Source organism: Sarcophilus harrisii, chromosome 6, assembly GCF_902635505.1.
Source record: "Sarcophilus harrisii chromosome 6, mSarHar1.11, whole genome shotgun sequence".
Taxonomy (NCBI): domain Eukaryota; kingdom Metazoa; phylum Chordata; class Mammalia; order Dasyuromorphia; family Dasyuridae; genus Sarcophilus; species Sarcophilus harrisii.
This window is the reverse complement of record NC_045431.1, coordinates 155,975,130-155,994,605: the sequence shown is the minus strand read 5'-3', so window position 1 is coordinate 155,994,605 and position 19,476 is coordinate 155,975,130. Positions and strand designations below refer to the sequence as shown.

At 34.9% G+C, this 19,476-nt stretch overlaps 1 protein-coding gene across 1 annotated transcript in view; it reads left to right on the top strand.

Moving 5' to 3' along the window:
* The window catches only part of FRAS1 (Fraser extracellular matrix complex subunit 1), a 483,962-nt gene that overhangs the window by 332,177 nt on the left and 132,309 nt on the right, over window positions 1-19,476 (top strand). The window contains exons 29-31 of the mRNA XM_012552056.2: window positions 2,518-2,671; window positions 10,086-10,264; window positions 12,411-12,527. Of these exons, the coding sequence (XP_012407510.1) occupies window positions 2,518-2,671; window positions 10,086-10,264; window positions 12,411-12,527 (450 nt within the window). The remainder of the gene's footprint in view (window positions 1-2,517; window positions 2,672-10,085; window positions 10,265-12,410; window positions 12,528-19,476) is intronic.

Genomic DNA, 19,476 nt, shown 5'->3' with positions numbered 1-19,476 from the left:
GTCACTGATCTGTAGCTACCCAACATTATCACTGTAAAGCATATGGAAAAATGAGATTCCAGAAAAAGCACAAGGATCTGCATGTGCAGTGATATTTCTAACTGAACTCTTTATTGTATCAAAGTATTAGAACCATTATTTGGGGGGGGGAAATGAATAAATTATGCTTCTTTATTCAGAAAAAGAAGGTTTAAATGTGAACTCCCTCTTCTACTGTTTTCTTCATCTTTAAATCCCTTAACCTTGTCTGTTACTCTATTCCCCTTTTCTTGACTCTCTGACAAAATGGTGTTACTTCTCCATGGCATTGCCAGCCCCCATACAGGAGCACTCCAAATTTGCTTTAAATAGGGCTACTAAGTGATCAAGTGGATAAAAAAATGCTGGCCTGGAGTCAGGAAGACCTGAATTCAAATATGGCCTTATTCACTTTAGTTGATGACCCTGGTCAAGTTCCTTAATCGTGTCTTCCTCAGTTTCCTCATGTGTAAAATGAGTTAGAGAAGAAAATGAGAATCCAGTCCAGTATCTTTGCCAAGAAAACTCCACAGGGGTTCATGAAGAATCAGAAATATTGAAGTGTCTGAATAACAACAACAACATAATTACATACGTTCTCATTGCTTTCCCCATTAGAATAGAAGGGATCAGCTCATTCTTTTATCCTCCAGTTTCCGAGTTTTTTTTAAAGCATTTGACTGAGAAAAGGAGAACTTTCAGACCACTGTAAGGAATGATGGAGTCTAGTGAAGATGTTCACAATTCCTCAATCAGCTCAGCTTATCTGATCCTCAGATTCCTTATTTGTAAAATGAGGTTGATTATTCTAGATGGCTGCTGAGGTCCTGTTTAGGTCTAAATCTGTTATCCGGAGAATCTTTTCTCTGCAGCAGAAAGGTTGTCTGGTACCCTGTGGGTACTCATTCTAAGGGGCCATCTTCCTTAACAGCACACGGCAGTCTCCCTGGGAATGGAGGTGCACATTATGGCTAAGTTGGGATAAAGGTTTTTTGTGAGTCATTCAAAGTTCTGAATTTAAATTATCCTTAGAGATAGTTGCGTATATGTATTTATATGCATGTATGTGTAATTCTTTTATATATATATATATATATATATATATATATATATTTGTATGTATGTTACTTAAATTCAGGGATTTGGAAAGAAAGACAGATACAGAGAGGGGGGTGAGAGAGACACACACACACAGAGACAGAAAGCGACAGAGACAGAGAGAGACAAATAGACAGACAGACACAGAGTCAGAAGGACAGAGAGCCAGAGCCAGAACCAAAGCCAGAATCAGAGCAACGGAGACCAACAGATGGAATGAGAGGCTGGAGAGATAATTAGGGAGAAAAAAGGAAGAAGGAGGGGGAGATAATGGAAAGGACCAGAGAGGAGAGAGATGCTGCCCAATAATGTGCCTGAGGATGAACATCCTATAATCAATATAGCTCAGGCTGCTGCAAGTATAAGAATGGATTATATTAAATCAGGAAGTTAGGAGCAAGGGTAATGTATTTTGCAAGGTTCAGGAAATTGCAGTGCCTTTGACATCATTGTAGTAGTTACTTTACCTATATGCTGATATATCTTTTAATACTGTTGTAAATAAGATGATATAGTAATTTGGAAAATATGAAATTCCTCAGTATTTTTTCTCACAATATTAGTAAATATAGAACTCTGTATAGTTCTATAGTCTAGGCATTAGACATTTATTTTCCCAGGTTTTCTTCCAGCTCCCCAATGCTGAATTCCACCAGCCCACTAAGTGACTCACTTGCCTGATTTGTGTAATACGAATAGTCATAATTGCCTGTTGGGAAAGGACCATACCAAATATGGTATGACTAGAAAGTGGTGCCTTGTCTCTCTTTCACGTCGCTATCCCCTTGTGAATGTTCTTGGCTTTATTTTAGCTATCTGTGTATCTGATAGTAGTGATAATAATATAGATTAAAATCCCTCTTGAAATAAAAGCCTTCTTTAAAATTATATCTAGTTATTTTTTTAATATATGGAAAAATCGAAAACCAGAGCACCAATAATTTCACTAGTTCAGTTTCTGAAAAATGTAAAATATTATATTTTAAATCAAATCTTTTCCTTCAATAGATTGTAAACTTTTTGTTTTTCCACTTTTTATCCTGGCAACCAGTTTGGTATCTTGTACAATTTTATCACTTAGAATCAAATATTGGGTTCATGAAGTCATAAAGAACTTGAAGGGCCCTAAGGAAGACCTAATACAACTCTCACTGTGTATAACTGAAGGAATATTAATAAAAAACACTTATTTAGTTGAATCCAATTGACTTATAAAACCTGAAATTTTGTGTTCTGCCCAATTAAAGGGAAAGCCGTCTGTGATTTTGAATCTAGGTCTACTCTTTCTTGATCAAAGTCTTTGACAAGTTATATAGTATTGACATCTTCTGGAACTGTGACCCTAAAGGAGGGTTCTGCTCAGTTACCTCTACACTCAACATGCCTTTTTCTCCCTCATAGATTGAAGGAGACCTTCAACTAGTGGCTAACTCACTGGTATGGGTTCCAGAGGGAGGAATGCTGCCAATCACCAACAGGATCTTACGGGCTGAAGTGCTGGGTGCCAGAGACTCTGAAATCATCTACACGATTGCCAAAGACCATCCAAGATTTGGTAATGTTATTTTCCCGCTTTGAGATGATAGAGATGGTTTATCCTGAATCCTTCAGATCATTCATATTAGTATGGTGTTAATTGCACCAATACCAAGGCTAAATAGCTAGCATTTATATAGTACCTACCAAGTGCTAGACACTGTGTTAAGCATTTGACAGATATTATCTCATTTGATCCTCACAACTATTCTGCAAAATAGATGTTTCTATTTTACATTTATTTTACAGTTAAGAAAACTGAGATTAAATGGTTTTCCCAAAGTCACATAGCTAGTAAGAACCTGAATCTGTATAGGAACTCATTTTCCTTACTCCAAACCCAGTGCTTGATCCACTGTGTTAGCCAACTTCTAACAACCAAAAGAAGGATACCATTACTATATGCAGACCACTTTATGGTTTCCAGAATTCTTTATTATACCATACCTCCTTTAATCCTCACAATGACTGTTTGAGGGAGACAGGACAGGCATTCTTATTTCCATTTTGCAGATGAAGAAATTAAGGATCACAAATTAAATTGCTTTCCCAAGACCTCATTGTAAGTAGAATATGACATTAAACCTGAGGTTTCCTGAAATCCATTTTGGTATTTTTTTCCTCTTATATACCACTGCTTCATAATTTGTAATGCTTTTACCAACTTAGGCTTTACTGATGATATCTCTCTTATTTTTGTTCACATTAAGAAATGGGTAAATAGGGTTAATTGTTTTGTTTCTTCAATAAAACAACTTTTTATTTGGCAGAACTGAGACACATACAAGAGGCAAAGAGAGACAGAGACAGAGCTAGGTCCAGATTAATGTAAATAATGACTCCTATGAAGTGATTACATTATTCAGCTCTGAAACTGCATGTTCCATTGGATTGGAACCAATGACAATATTTTACATAATCCCAAATTTGAATAGTATAAATTTGAGTACATGTGCCTAGTTCATAGAATGCATTATTTGTCCAAATTCAGTCCTAATTCTACATATATGGGACTGTTAGGAACCCAACTAAAGCACAATTTTTGAAAATCTCTAAATACCTCCTTGAACTTGGCCCATGATTGGTATTTTTCCATTGGTCTACGCTTTTCTTGATTAAGCTTTGAACCTTTCATATAGGAAAACTTTTCAGAATCCTTATTTCTTTAGTTTTCTGTCTTACTGTCATGGTTTTTGTATATCTTTTGTGTGAAGAAGACAATTGAATTTCTATGACATCCTATTTAAGGATTTAAGAGGCTATGCCACAGTACAATAAGCCTAAACTAATGAAATTATGCCGGTACTTTTATCTTACGGTGAATTTATTAAAAGTGATACATTAAAATATCAATTATGTTTATCTTAGCTGATAACTGACCATCCCCAAATTAAGCACAACCTATTCTAAGATGTATATAATCCAATAAACTATTCATTACTTTGTACAACTTTCTGTATCCTGAATATCTAAATCTTTAATAAATATCAATGGAACATTTATTAATATCTGAAGACCTATCCTATTATCTCAAGATCATAATAGTTGTTTTTTAGTGTTATTGTTATCCTTGACTATTAATCTCTTAATTTCTTTCTTCCATTCCTTAATTTCCTAATTTCCAGGCTCATAGGTAAATCAGTGGATAGTGCTGCACTTGGAAATGTGAAGACTTTAATTTAAATGTTGCTGTAGCAGAATACTAGCCTTATGACCCTGGTCAAGTCACTTAATCTATTTGCCTCAGTTTCATCAACTATAAAAAAAAACAACAACCTGTATTTTTCATCAAAAACTGTAAATAGTAGCACTTAAGGTTGTTTAAAGATCAAATAAGACATCCCATGTAAAGCAGTCTGCTACTTAAAACACTATAGAGATCCAGGGCTGGAATCAAATGACTCATCATCCTTAGTTCAAAAACCTGGCCTCAGAGCTGTGTAACACTGGGCTAATCATGAAATTCTATTTGCCTCAGTTTCCTCACCTATAAAATAAGCTGGAAAAGAAAATGACAATCTACTTCATTATGTTTGCCAAGAAAACCTTAAAAGGGATCACAAAGAGTCAAAGACTATTAAAAACAAGTAAACAATAAAAACAAAAATTATTTTTATTTTATACCATTCTAATTTTAATATGCTTAATGCTCCTATTATTCATAATCAAATCAAATTATTACTAGAAGAACCACTTGAATAAAAATGGTGGAGGGAACCAGTAGGATAAGGCATTTAAGCTGATTAACTTGAATCAATTGAATTGAATTCAAATAGATTGGATAAATTTGCCTGGTGATAGCATTTCCATCAACTATTATCATGTTTCAAACTCACTTCTGGGAATGATTGAGTTTTCTATTCACCACATCTTGTTAAGAGAACTGAATTTGAATACACATATATATGCTTTTATGGTACATATGTATAATACATGCATATACATTCAAGCACAAATACATATGTCTATATGCATGTACACATAAAATTGTGTGTGTCTCTATATGTATATGCATGTTTATATAAATAAGTATGTCATATCTACATATACATATATATATATATTATATGCAGAGAGAAGGAGAGAGACAGAGACAGAGAGATGGAGACCGACACACGGAAGGAGGGAGGGGAGAGAGAGGGAGAAGAAGCGGGGAGAGGGGGAAAAGAGAGAGAGGGAGGGAGAAAGAGAAAGTGTGATGTGAATAAATTTTTTGTTTGGACCCATGATTTCATTTGTATGGAGCATCACTAATGAAGAAACTATTTACCAATTAAGATTGGGCACTTTCTTTGACACTTTTAGGCTTTGGGGGGTATCAAGGGAAGAGATATCAAACTCCTAGAGGACTACATGCAACCTGTAAAAACTCCTATGGAGCCAAAAGCAGATTAAACTATAATTGGGAAATATTCAACAAGATAAATAAAAATACAGTACAACCTAGATTATGTTTATTTGTGTTTTCTACGTTATTTTTCCCTCTCCTTGTCCCACCTTTTCTAATTGAGTTTTATACCACTGGTCTAGGGTATTAAGGGCTTAAGGGACTTGCTCATGGTCACACAATTAGTATCCAGTACTAGTAATATCTGAGATAAGGCTTGAACTTCCTGACTGAGATCCAGTCTCTATCTATCTGCCATTTCATACTGCCTCTGGAAACATTTATATTTTTTGTTAAAATTGATAAATTACATTCCTTAACACTGCAAATGTCATTCAAATATTATTCCCTCTGGTGTCCTGCCCTCTCATTTCTCCCTGTCTCATTCATCCTGCACACTTTTGCATGGTTAGACTTAATCATGTCACTCTGTATCTATTCAAGAATCTTCACTAGTTTTCTGTTGCTTATTTAATAATATTTAAACTCTTTAGCCCAACATTAACTAACTTATCTCTAACTTCCTTCTCCTCCATTCTTAACATATAGATATACTATCTTTCAAGTTCTAACTCAAAGTCCAAATTCTTTTGTGAAGAAGTCATAATTTATGCATACTGAAAATGGATATAAACAGATAAGAAATGAAAAAATGTTCCTTCCACCTTTTTGAAGGCATTCCTAACCTATGTTTAGTTGAAGAAGGGCTAAAAATGTCTAGTGTTAAAAGAAATGTGTAGTGTAAAACAAAAAACAAAAAACCGTACCCTGTGTTGGTTCTGGCTGACAGCCATGGAATAATTCCATTTAGGTAAGATATGACCATATATCAGAGAATACATGCCTCTTTGTACATATTTGTATGCATGCCTATTTGTATAAATAGATCATTTGATTTGATTAGATTTCTTCTTTATCTATTGATAAATACATTTGTATGAGAGGATGATTTGTTAGTGACACATATATACTATATATATATAATATATATATATATATATATATAATATATGTCTGTTTCTATGTCTCTCTGTCTTTCTCCCTCTCTGTCTCTTTTTTCTTTGTCTTTGTGTCTTTGTCTCTTTTCTATCTGTCACTGTCTCTCTTTCTCTCTCTTTTTCTCTCTCTCTATTACTCTTTCTTTGTCTCTCTGTCCCTCTCTTTCTGTCTCTGTCACTTTGTCTTTGTGTTTCTCTGTCACTGTATTTCTCTCTATCCCCCTTTCTCTGTCTCTCCCTCCCTCCTTGTCTCTTTTTGTATCTCTCTGTCACTCTCTTTCTTTCTCTGTCTCTCCCTCCATCTCTCCATCCTTTCATTCCTCTCTCTTTTTCTCTCCCTCTCCTCTGCCCCTCCCTCTCTGTCTCTGTCTGTCTCCGATTATCTGTCACTGCCTGTCTCTGCCCCCCCAACCCCGTCTGTCTTTCTCTCTCTCTATTACTCTGACTCTCTCTGTCTCTCTTCTCTCTCTTCTCTTTCTCTTCTCTTCTCTTCTCTTCTCTTCTCTTCTCTTCTCTTCTCTTCTCTTCTCTTCTCTTCTCTTCTCTTCTTCTCTTCTTCTCTTCTCTTCTCTTTCTCTTACATTTGAGTCACTCAGAGTTATTATGAGAATGTTATAATAGATATTTTCTTATTGAGACATTTTTGTCATGTCTGGCTCTCTGTGATCTCATTTGGGGTTTTCTTGGCAGAGATATTGAAATGGTTTTCCATTTCCTTATCTAGCTCTTCTTTCAAATGAGGAAACTGAGGTAAATAGAACTAAATGACTTGGCTGGAACAGCTAGTAAATGTCTGAGGCTTAATTTGAACTCAGACCCTGACTCTAAGATGATGATCTATCCACTGTGCTACTTCTACGATCCCATTTTATGGATAAAGAAACTGAATTGGGGGGTGGGACTTGAATTCAGGTTTTTCTGACTCCAATTTCAGCATTGTCTAGTAGTCTATACACAGCTTCTCATTATTCTTTACAGGATGGAATAATACACTACTTATTATGTTTTGTTGTTTCCAATTTATTGATAGTAATCATCATCTCTATTAAAATGATAATATGGAGAAAATTCAGAGCTGAAAATAGGATAAAATTGACTTTTTTTTTAAGAGACCAATAGTTTCAGGTGGAGAATGAGTAACAAGAGTCAATGTTTTATTTAAAGATGAAAATATTCTGTTTTCATTTCAAAAAAGGGTCAAAGAAATTCACTATAAAGGAAGATTTAGAAATTATACAAAAAACCTAAATATTGCTGTAATCTGCAGATCTCAGAAAATCTATAATGCAAACTTAATTCTTTAAAAATAGATTTTCTTGAGTTTTTCTCCAATCAAATTTTGTGTAAGTTTTGGTTTAACCTTTCCTTTTTAATATAATAATAACTTTTTATTTTTCAAAATACATGCAAAAATAGTTTTCAACATTCATCCTTGCAAAACCTTGTGTGCCAAATTTTTCTTCCTCTCCTCTCCCCTAGACAGAAATTAATCCAGCATAGGTTAAACATGTGCAATTCTTCTAAACATAGTTCCACATTTATCATGTTGCACACAAAAAATCAGATCAAAAGGGAAATAACCTCTCCTTTTTAGGGGAAAATTTTTCTCTATTTACTTACCTAGCAAATCTACCTTCTAGGACATTTTTTTTCTGGTAAAAGTTGATCACCTCATAATACCACATTAATTTTCAAAATCTCTCTATTCTCATTTGCATGCTGCATCATTGGAGATAAGGACTAGATCTATGATTTAAGTGATAGAGGCAACAACTGTGAGATGAGAAAACTCCTTCCACTGATGGGAGTGGCTTTGAAACTTCAATATAGTCTTAAGAATTGTCTAGAGGGTCAGTAGCTACCTGAGGGTGGACCCTGGAGACAGGAGGAGCTAAGTTCAAATGTGACCTCAGGTACTTAACACACTATTAGCTGGGTGACCTTGAACAAGTCAACAAGTCATTTAAGATCAATTGCCTATCAAAAATCCTCCCCAAACTCCAATAGCAAAAAAAAAAAAAAAAAAAAAAAAAAAAAGAATATTGCCCAGAACAAAAAATTTTAAACTGTGGATCATCATCCCATATGGGGTTGTATAACTGAATGTGGGAGTTGTGAAAAATTTGGCAACAGTAATAGGTATCAAATATTCCACCAAGATTTAATTTGTTATATTTTTATTTGTCTTTTGTTCTCGAGAAATACTTTGATATCAAGGAGTTGATGCCATGATGTGCAAGTGAATTGGATTTGAGTGAGGGAGGGCTGGGTAAGGTCACCTGTCTCACTTTCCCTTTTATTATCATCTGGGTCCAGTGTAAATTTATGTAAAAATAAACAAGCACATCCATCTCATTGGTATGTAAATTTGCTTTCATCTTTAATAAATGGCAAAATTGTATGTATACCAAAAAATTGTTTTAAAATAAATTTTTTATGAATATTTGATTTGCATACCTATTTTATATATCCGTATACTCAGATTTGTGTAAAAATTTCTCATGGTGAGAGGACTGTGGGAACTAAGTCTAGATCACAACATAGTACAACTCTTTTTGTGTTGTTTGCTTGCATTTTGTTTTCTTCCTCATTGTTTTCTTTTTTTATCTGATTTTTCTTGTACCATATGATAATTGTGGAAATATGTAGAGAAGAATTGCACGTGTTTAACATATATTGCATTTCTTGCCATATAAAGGAGGGGATAGGGGGAAAGGAGAGAGAAAAAATTTGGAGCACTTTTGCAAGGGTGAATGTTGAAAATTATCTATGTACATGTTTTGAATATAAAAAGCTTTTGAATTGCACATGTTTAACATATATTGGATTACTTGCCACTAGGGGAGGTGGGTGAAAGGGAGGGAGAAAAAATTTTGGAATACAAGGTTTTTCAAGGGTGAATGTTAAAAATTATCTATGCATATGTTTTGAAAATAAAAAGTTTTTTTTTAAAAAGATAATTTCTTGGAAAAAAAATTTCTCATGGTAAAGGGGTTGCAAGTGGAAAAAGTTTAAGAAGCCATGCTTTAGAACTCTGAAGGATTAAGTGATTTGCCTGGACCAGATTCAGAATGTGTCCAAAGAAGAATTTGATCCCAGAGTTTTCTGTCTTAGAAACTAGTCCATTATCAATTAATCCTACCCCACACCAAAACCCTTTAATTTTCTAATGCGATTTTAGTGGATATAAGTCACTTGTTTCATATGTAACTTTGGTGCTATTTGCAGAGATGGTTAGAACTGCTTTAGATTTGTAAATGATATCTAAGATTTCATAATGATTTACCTTTTTGTATACCTTATCCTTGCTAGATGGTAAGAAAATTAAAAAGAAAAATTACAAATTAAAAAGTGAAAAGGCTGCTTTTCCAGGGAATGAAGTGCTTTGGATGAAACATATCTATAGTCAGCTATATGGGCAGCAACTCCTTTCTGGTGTAAGAATAGAAACTCCTGGCAGAACATTCACAAGTATTTTTTAGAAACTATGCCTCTATAAAGAGTTAAACAGCCCGTCTGCCTCTTGTAATTGTGCTCTGCTTCTACAGGGGAGTTGGTTCTTTTGATGAACATGCCCGCGGGCAGTCCAATGGATGGGAGGCAGCACCTGCCTGATGGGAGAATGGCGACACCCACCAATACCTTCACCCAGCAGGATATCAATGAGGGCGTTGTGTGGTACAAGCACTCGGGTTCCCAGACACAAAGTGATTCCTTCAGCTTTCAGGTACTCTAGCTCATTATCTCAGTACCTTGAAGCATAACTCTGATAGTAATGTGTGTATATGTAGATAAATGATACATCAAAGCATCAAATATAAAAAAGGACTGTGGGTAATTTTATATTGATGTCATAATGAAAGCACACACTCTTATAAACCCGTAAGATAGGTAGCTTCATTTGCCAATTCAAAATGTTCTTTCCAAGAGATTTAAAGCTATAGTTATCTAAGTAAGAATAGATCCATAGGAACAAATAACTCTTCATTTTTTTTCTAGAAATGTTTATAGGACAGATTTATTTCAACATATCAAGAAAAATATAGGATGTACTATCCCAAGCTATAGTTGAAGCAGGTATACATATCAAGGACCAAGGATTTTCCATCCAGTTTTCATGGCAATATATGAAACAAACCATTTCCTCTACTAAAGTCTTCTTCCATTGTCTCCATGTGGTATAAAGGAGAATTGAGGTTCTTGAAGACTGGACCAGTAAAGTATAAGTTCTGGCAGAAAAAAAGTTAGCTATAGGTACAGAGAATGCCAGAGATGACTCTGCAATTATACCCTGTCACCCAATAATTAATCAACTATTACTGTACAAGATCTGAATATGAAGTAACATGGATGATTTTTTTTTAAACATGCCCAATTTAATTTATCCAAATTAATTTAGTCTTTAAATTATTCATCTTGGGAGGCAAAATACTTGTTCAAATGACTCCAAAATACTCAAAGACATTTTTGGAAATGTTCTTCTTTGGAATTTCTTTCAAAATTTGTATTACATTCTTATGATTAGCTTTGGTAGGCAGCTAGGTAATACAGTGAGAAGAACACAATATCCAAGTTCAATGTGGTCTCAGACTCTTACCAGCTTTGTGATCCTTTCACTTCATCTATGTTTGCCTCAATTTTCACATATGTAAAATGGGGATCATAACAGGATTTCCCTCCCAGGGTTATTGTGAAGGTAATATTTGTAAAATGCTTAGTATATGCATAGCACATTGTAGATACTTAAGAAATGGTTCTTCCTTTCCTTTTCCCTACAGATGGCAAGTCATGTGTCTTTTTGCCATTAGATGCAAACTTGTATTTGAGAGGACTTTGGCTAAGATAAAACTAGCTTTAGGTCCCTAACAAAATAGAGGAAATGGATTTGTCTTTTGTGGACATGGACCTTGATATTCTATACATCTTCACTAAGGTAGATCTATAAAAATGCCTTGTGTAATGGCAGGATCACTGCAAGAAATACTGAGCTTTCCATAGGATATGTCTGAAAGGAACAGAGCTCATTGAAACATATGAATTTCATGAATGTTGTTGTAAAGGCATCGGACTTTGTTTTATTTATTAAACCGACTTTCCTATAATAGTTTGTATGAATGTGGGCCTGTACAAGTGGCCAGTCATTTTCCATTCACCACTTTAGAGGTATTAAATAGATTTAAAATGAGATAAATGTTGTGCTTTTATTTGCTCCTGCCCTTTTCTTTCACCTTTTTGTTTGCTTTATGTACTAAATGAGATCAGCTGAGCTCTGCAGATTTAATTCTGTTTTCTTTCTGAAATGCTGTCATGAGCTATCAATACATTCCATCTGTTAGTTTTGTATATTAAGACTCAGAATTTCTGTAATGTGTGCTCCAGTAAAAGACACCGTGACTTACTTAGAGGACTGATTCATTCATCTTTGATAATAAGGAAGCTACTGGGATCTCTAGAGGATGCAGAACAAGGATGTAGAATCTGCCTGGACCTGGGTTTGATAAATATTGCTAACCTACTGTATATCAGACTCAGAATGCTATGTATTTCACTAATATTATCTCATTTTATCCTCAACAACTCTGGGAGGTTTTCAGTTGAGGAAACTGAGGCAGAAAGTTTAAATAATTTTCTCAGGATCACACTACTACAAAATGTCTGAACCTATATTTAAACTCAGTTCTATCTGAGTCCAGAACTAATATTTTTTCCACTGCACCATCCAGGTACCTCAAAACTCTATCCATTGTGTCACCTAGATGCTCAAGTGTGTGAAGTATTACAAGAAGTCTAGGCTGGTCTTGAATATCTCTCAGGGTGAATGTATGGATCTAAATACAGATTAGAGTCTTAACTCCTCTGTCCTACCCTTGCAGGTATCCAGTACAATTGCCCCCCAAGCCCATCTGGAGAACCAAGTATTCAACATTGCCATCTTGCCAAAAACACCTGAGCCACCAAAACTTTTCCTGGGAGCCAATCTGCATATGACTGTGAGTTCGGTCTAAGAGGTTTCCCTGTCATTCCTTTAGACAGGAGAAATAATGCAGTGGGAATGAACATGTTCCTTCCTTCAAACCAGGTGAACTCCTGACTTCACAGTAATTGCATTTATCATCCCTTTCTCATTAATGGTATCCACATATTTTCCACTCACTGTAGGGATCATGGATCTCAAAGCATAGAAGTCATTATGTAGAATGTATAAGAATTCCTCAATAACTTGTCTAATAGGTGGTTATCTAGCCTTTATGTTGAATATTCTCGTGATATTGGAACCCATTAACTCACGAGACAACTTATTTTATTTTTAGAACATTTCTCTGCATGTCAAGCCTAAATAAATCCTACCTCTAAAACATTTTCCCATTGCTCTTGGTTCTTTCTGTCCTCTGGAGTTAATCCCTTCATGTGACTATTAAACCATGGGATGTCTTTCTTTTTGCATATTTAGACTGCTGAGATCTTCTTAAATGTCATATTTCATATTTGTACCTATAAAATGCCTGGGGGTTTTTGTTTTCGCCCATTGTTTCAGCCTTTTGACATACTTTTGAATCCTGGTTTTTAATCAAAGGATTTTGTTCTCTGGGTTTGCATCTTCTGCAGTTTGATAAGCAGGTCTTTATCTAAGCTAGTACAGAGCCTTGAAGGACAGAGTGCTTTGCTATTCATAAAATATTCTTTGTTTATGCATTTATGTGTATATAGTCAGATATTTTTGTGTATATGTTTATGCATATATGCATTATGATTAGGATTATTATTAGAATCCTTGCTCTGTATTGATATTAATAAACACTCTGTGGATAAGGATTTTTTGCCCAGTTAAAATCCACCTGAATGCTGTTATTCATCTTACATTTCTTTTTTTTTTTTTTTGTCCACAAGAATATTATGACTTTGCCTTACTGAAATGATAATAGGATGTAATTCACAGCTGCTGACTAAGGACATAGCCAGGAACAGAGAGGCATCAGGAAATGAACATAATACTCAAATATTCTAGATATTGTCTTCTCAGCATGGGATATAACAAGACTGTTGCTTTCCTTTGGTACCTCCTGCTGATATCAGGAAAGAAAGAAGGAGATTGACTGAGAACACACATTCAGATCTGACTGGTATTGAGAGGAAGAAAGCCAGAGAGATGGAGACTGAATAAGAAGGGGAAAAATAACAGTAAAAGAGTAGCTTAAGTCTATTCTGGGAGACGATTCAGAATCACACCAGAAAGGTTACTGTGTTCCTTGTATTTGTCATGAAGGAGCTATGGGAAAGTAGCATATTGATGTTCTGTGAATGAGTCTAAAACATTTGGAATTTTGCGTGAAATGTTATTAAAGAATGCATGCCCTTGATCGGGGCTGCCACATTTGTTTCCAAAAAAGATCAGAGAAAGAGAAAAGGGACCTATATGTACAAAAATGTTTATAGCAACTCTTTGTGTGTTGGGATGCCCATCGTTGGGAAATGACTGAACAAATTATGGTATCTGAACATGATGAAATAGTATTGTGCCATAAAAATAAGGGGAAAAAAAGATCATTTCTGTGAGGCATAAAAAGTTTTTTATAAACTGATGTGGAATAAGGTGTGCAGAACCACTATTATATAAGTATTATAAAAATGAACTTCTTTGAATGACTTAAAACTTAGGTACTCTCCTGACCTAAATGAATACTGTTGTGCTATAGAGAGCAATGAATACAAGAAAGTCAGAGAAACCTTGGAAGTTGCTTTATAAATAGAAGAGTTGATTGAATTACTTGGGGAAATTGTAAAGCTTCTTTTATGAGCTAAGCTTTTCATGAAAGCATGCCTCATCCTTTCACCACTAATATTTTACCAGCCTTGTTTTACGGTGAGACCTGGAATACATTTATCTTCAGTACATTTAAAATGAGTATCATAGAAGCAATGGAGAGCCACATGATAAGTATGAACAGACTGGGACATATAATCAATGAGGAACTCCAAAAATATTGAAGTTATAAAATACTGAAGAATTGTATGATAGTAAGAGAAGATGAGGAAAGGCAAGTGGATTATTGGGATGCACCCCTATTGCTCAAGTGGTGTCCATTCAAGTTGCCCAGACCCCCATGCAAGTTTATGGGGAGACATAGATAAGATTAGCGCTTTTGTATTATGTTGTTGGAGTTTGCACCATTGGAGGGAATTCTCCAATCAATAAACTCACAGATCCATTGAGTCTTGGAGGAATAATAATAACTAACTATACAGTGCCTACTGAATGCCAGGCAGTGGGTAGAATTTTTACAATTATTACCTTATAAGCTCTTCATAGTAATCCTGGAGGATAGATGCTATCATTATCCCCATTTTATAATTGAGGAAATTGAGACAAGCAAAGGTTAAATGCCAGGATCTCATAGGTAATAAGCATCCCAGGCCCAGGAATTTATTCACTATATAATCTACTCTATTCTATTTCTAGATTTTTATAGTATTCTATATATGACAATTGGTACATATAGTATATTGTATAGTGTATTGAAATATAGACTATATAAGTCTTAGACTTATATAGACTATAAGACTTATAGACTTAGGATAGATAAGAAAATAGATTTAACAAAAAAGAAAATAGACTTAGATTAGACTTAGAAAATAGAAATAGAATATAGAATATTATAGACTTCGAATAGAATAGACTTAGAAAACTTCTGTATATCAACACAGAGTGAAATAAATAGATTATCAGTACAAAAACCATAATTTCAATGAAAACAGCACTAAAAAGCAGCTGAACATGGATTCATTAGAATAACTCATTTTGGTTATTCTGAAAGAAAAATGATAAAAGTCACTTATCTTCTTTCTCTAGAGAGGGGGGACTATGGGATCTAGAATTGTGCACATGCTACCAATATGGCATCCTTGTTGTCCGTCAACTTTACTAAACTCTCTCTTGCTTATAAAGATGAATTCAGTGATGATAGTGGCTTGGATAGTCCAAAAATTGAAGGAGTATTTCGGAATATGACAGTAGTGTAAAATTTTTTTAAAAAAAGAAATGTAATCTTAGCCTTTAGTTCTTCTCCCCTGCTCCTAAATCTTGTTCCTAAAGTAGCCTGTCACCATAAATAAGAAGGAAAAACCCATAAATGATCTTTGATAGCTGTTGTACATAACCTTGCATTCATCATCGCCAATAGCTCAAAGTCCAGCACTTCTGAGAAGTCCTCCTTGGACCACTTAGTGGCTAGTCATTCTCCAGCTTTTCCTGGTGACTACACTGCCCCTGAGTATTCCATGACAGGTAGGATCCTATCATTATGTTTTCAGGGTAAAATGGATGGATGAGATCAGAAAAGTGCCGACTGTCTTTGAAGAGAAAGCCTTCCTTCTAATGTGATCCTCCTACTCTGGAATATTATAACCTTTTACTCTTTGGCAGATGCTGACTCTTGTTAAGCCCCAGAGTGCATGGGGCTCTCGTTAATGATAATGCTGTCTTGCTAAATGTATAAGCAGGATGCCTTCCAACAGGATGCCCTTTTAGTTGGTGCCCCGTATTCGTACATAATTGAACTACAAGCTTGCAGATTTGAACCACAACAAAGAGAACAACCATCACTTCAGAAATGATGGGTTTTATACAAGACAGAGACAAAAAGAGGAAAAGTAGAGTGTTTTTAATGAATAGTTAATGTTCTTATTCACACTGTAAATAATAATATAAAAATCATAATTCATCAGCGCTATAAAATTCATAATTTATCATTCTGGCTAGAGGAACTTGGATTGATTAAAAAAAAACTCAAACATATACATCTATGTATCTATTTATATGAGTATATGTACATACATAGATGCCTATGTGTATGAATGTAAATTACATTCATACACATAGGCATCTATGTATGTACATATACTCATAAACACATAAACTATGTACATACACATATGGGTACAGTGCTTGCCTAAATTACAATAAATAGTCTTATTTGGGGTTTAAATGAGACTAGATTAGGAATCATTGAAATTAGCTACATTTTCTGAATCTTGCCAGGTTTTTAAAGTGACCTCCTAGGATCCTGAGTAAATGAAGTGCAGAGATCAGTATACGTGTGTGTCCAAGTATATAGACTGAGGTTAAGAACAATTATCTTTAATTTTTCAATTAGAATTTATACTCTATTTTTAAATGTTTTGTGGGATATTATTTTAAATATAATTTGTTTATTGTTAAGCATAAAACATATTTGATAGCAGTTTTACTTGTCTCATAAGTGATTCAAAAATTTAGGATGGTGCCTGATGCTTAGTAAGTTCTTAATAAATGTTTTTCATTCTTTTCATCTGCATTACATTCATGCAATTTGGGACTACTCTGGTTATATTTCTGCATATCATATTATGTACATATGTATGCATTGTGTGCATAATGAGATGGTGTAGTTGGAGCACCAGATCTGAGTTCCAATTTTGACCCTGATCTATACTAGTTATCTTAACTTGGACATGCCATTTAAACTTTGGTCAACACTCCAAGATAAAAATTCTTTTTTTTTATTTAAGTATATTTTAAAAATTCTTTTAAAAAATAATAGCCATTCATTTTTTTCAAAATTTTTCAAAAACATTTTTTTCAGAAGTTTCTTCCTCATTTCTCACCTCCACCTTCCTGTAAATAGCAAATAATCTAACATCAGTTAAATATGTACAGTTCTTAAAACATATTTCCATATTTATCATGCCATGCAAGAAAAATCAGATCAAAAGGGAGAAATAAGAAAGAAAAAGAACAAGTAAACAAACAATAGCAACAACAATAAAAAAGTGAAAATACTATGCTTGATCCACATTCAGTCTCCATACTCCTCTCTCTAGTTAGATACAGCTAGTTCTTTCCTTTACAAGTCTATTGAAATGGCATGACAAGAATTATTATGTTTTGGTTATTGCTTTTTTAAAGTCTGATGAAGTCTTTGGATTCCTTCTCAGAATAATGTTTGGTTTTTTTTTTTTTAAATGGAAGGAAATGCTAATTTTTGAGATGTTAGTGACAATAAAGATATTAATATTTTCCCATCCAAAGTTTAGAGACTCATGAACCTAGCACAGGGCCTAACCTATAGCAGATACTTAATAAATGTTTATTTATTGATTGATTAACAAACTCCCTGAAATTTATTTGCAAATCCATGATCTGTGGACTCCAAGATAAGAATCTCTTTTCTGAGGCTATAAGCTGCATAGTAGTTGATAACCTGCATTGGATAGAGGTAGTTTCCTCTCTGGAGTTTTCCTACCATATGGAATCACAGGTCTGGACCAGCAATTGTAATATATACACAAATAATTTGTTATTATGATTCCTCCCTTATCAAATTCTGTGAGAGGAGTCAAGAATGACAGGCCTGAGTGATGAGAAGGACAGAAGTGCCTTCAATAGTAAGAAGGGCATTTGGAGGAGAGGTGATTTTCAGAAGAAAGATCATGAGTTTTATTTTGAGAATTTGAGTATTGTTTCTGAGTTTGAGAAACCTTTGGGACCTCTAGTTCAACATGTTCCATAGGCAGTCTGTGATATGGGACTGGTACTTAAGAACAAATCAAAGCTGGCTCTAGAGAATTTGGAATCATCTGCAGAGATTCTAATTGAGTTCAGGGAAGTTGGTTCAAGATCACTAGGTGAGAGGTTATAGAGAGAAAACAGAGGAGAACCTAGGCTTTCTCCTAGGTTAGTGGTCATGCATGACATGTATAAATATCCAGAGATGAACACTAAAAAATGACAGAGAGAGAGACAGACAGACAGACAGACAGACAAGAGAGACAAAAACAGATGGTGAGAGGGAGACAGAGAGAAAAACAGCAGACACACAGATAGAGACAAAGAGACAGAGAGAAGGAGAAAGAGAAAGAAGGAAGGGAGAGAGAGACAGAGACAGAGAAAGACAGACAGACAGACACACAGAGACACAAAGAGACACAGAAAAAGAGCGAGAGAGAGAGAGAGAGACAGAGAAAGAAGGGAAGAGGGAGGGAGGGAGGAAAGAAAAGAGAGGGAGAGTGGGAGGGAGAGAGAGAGATCATGAAAACACAAAAAAGAAGCAAGTATCCAGAAAGAGATCAACAGCATCAAGTGTTGCAGAAAGGCCAAGATATCTGGCATTTGAGATAATTTGTTGAATTTTACCGAAAAATGTTTATCTCCATGGGGACCCTGTGAAATAGCCAGGATTCAAGAGAAAAATCAAAAGGGTATGAGCCTTTATGGGTAGGAGCCACATGAACTCAGACAACAGTTGGATAAACCAGCATCAAACAAATGACTGAGTCATGTAGATTTGTTTATAGAAATGAAGAGGTTTATAATAAAGATTTAGCATCATATCATTGCCACCAGAAATTATAGAAAGGCTGTGCTCAAAGAACCAAGACATTTTGATCTTTATAGATTATACAATGACTTGGTGGTAGAAAATAAGCTACGTGTCAAGGCAGGTCGCAGAAATTTAACTCTCCATTGTCCAGAAAGACATGATCAGGGGCTAGAATTATATACTCTGTAATGGTCCCATTAACCCCCTCACCCTGCTAAATGAAGAAACTCCAAGAAAGAAAAAAAAACCAACAAAAAAGTAAAGCTCAAGACTGAGCCACCATGTCAGAATAAGAACAGCTTTTCTGGGGAAGTCATGCCCTTCACTAGCATTAATCAACCCAAGTTCCAGGCTCCTGCTCCCTTTCCCAAATCTAGGTAAGAAGGTTACTGTGATTGGGGTGTACCCCATTTCCTCAAGCCTAGTGGGTTTGGCCTGTTCTTTCTATTCTCCCTAACTTCCCTTGTTCATATGAATAGATTTCAATAAAGCCAACTTGCTTTTCTGTTTTGTAGGCTCCATGTTACCTTGCATTGAATCTTGATATCCTGAACCTTTCTGAGTCTACATTAAGATATAATGG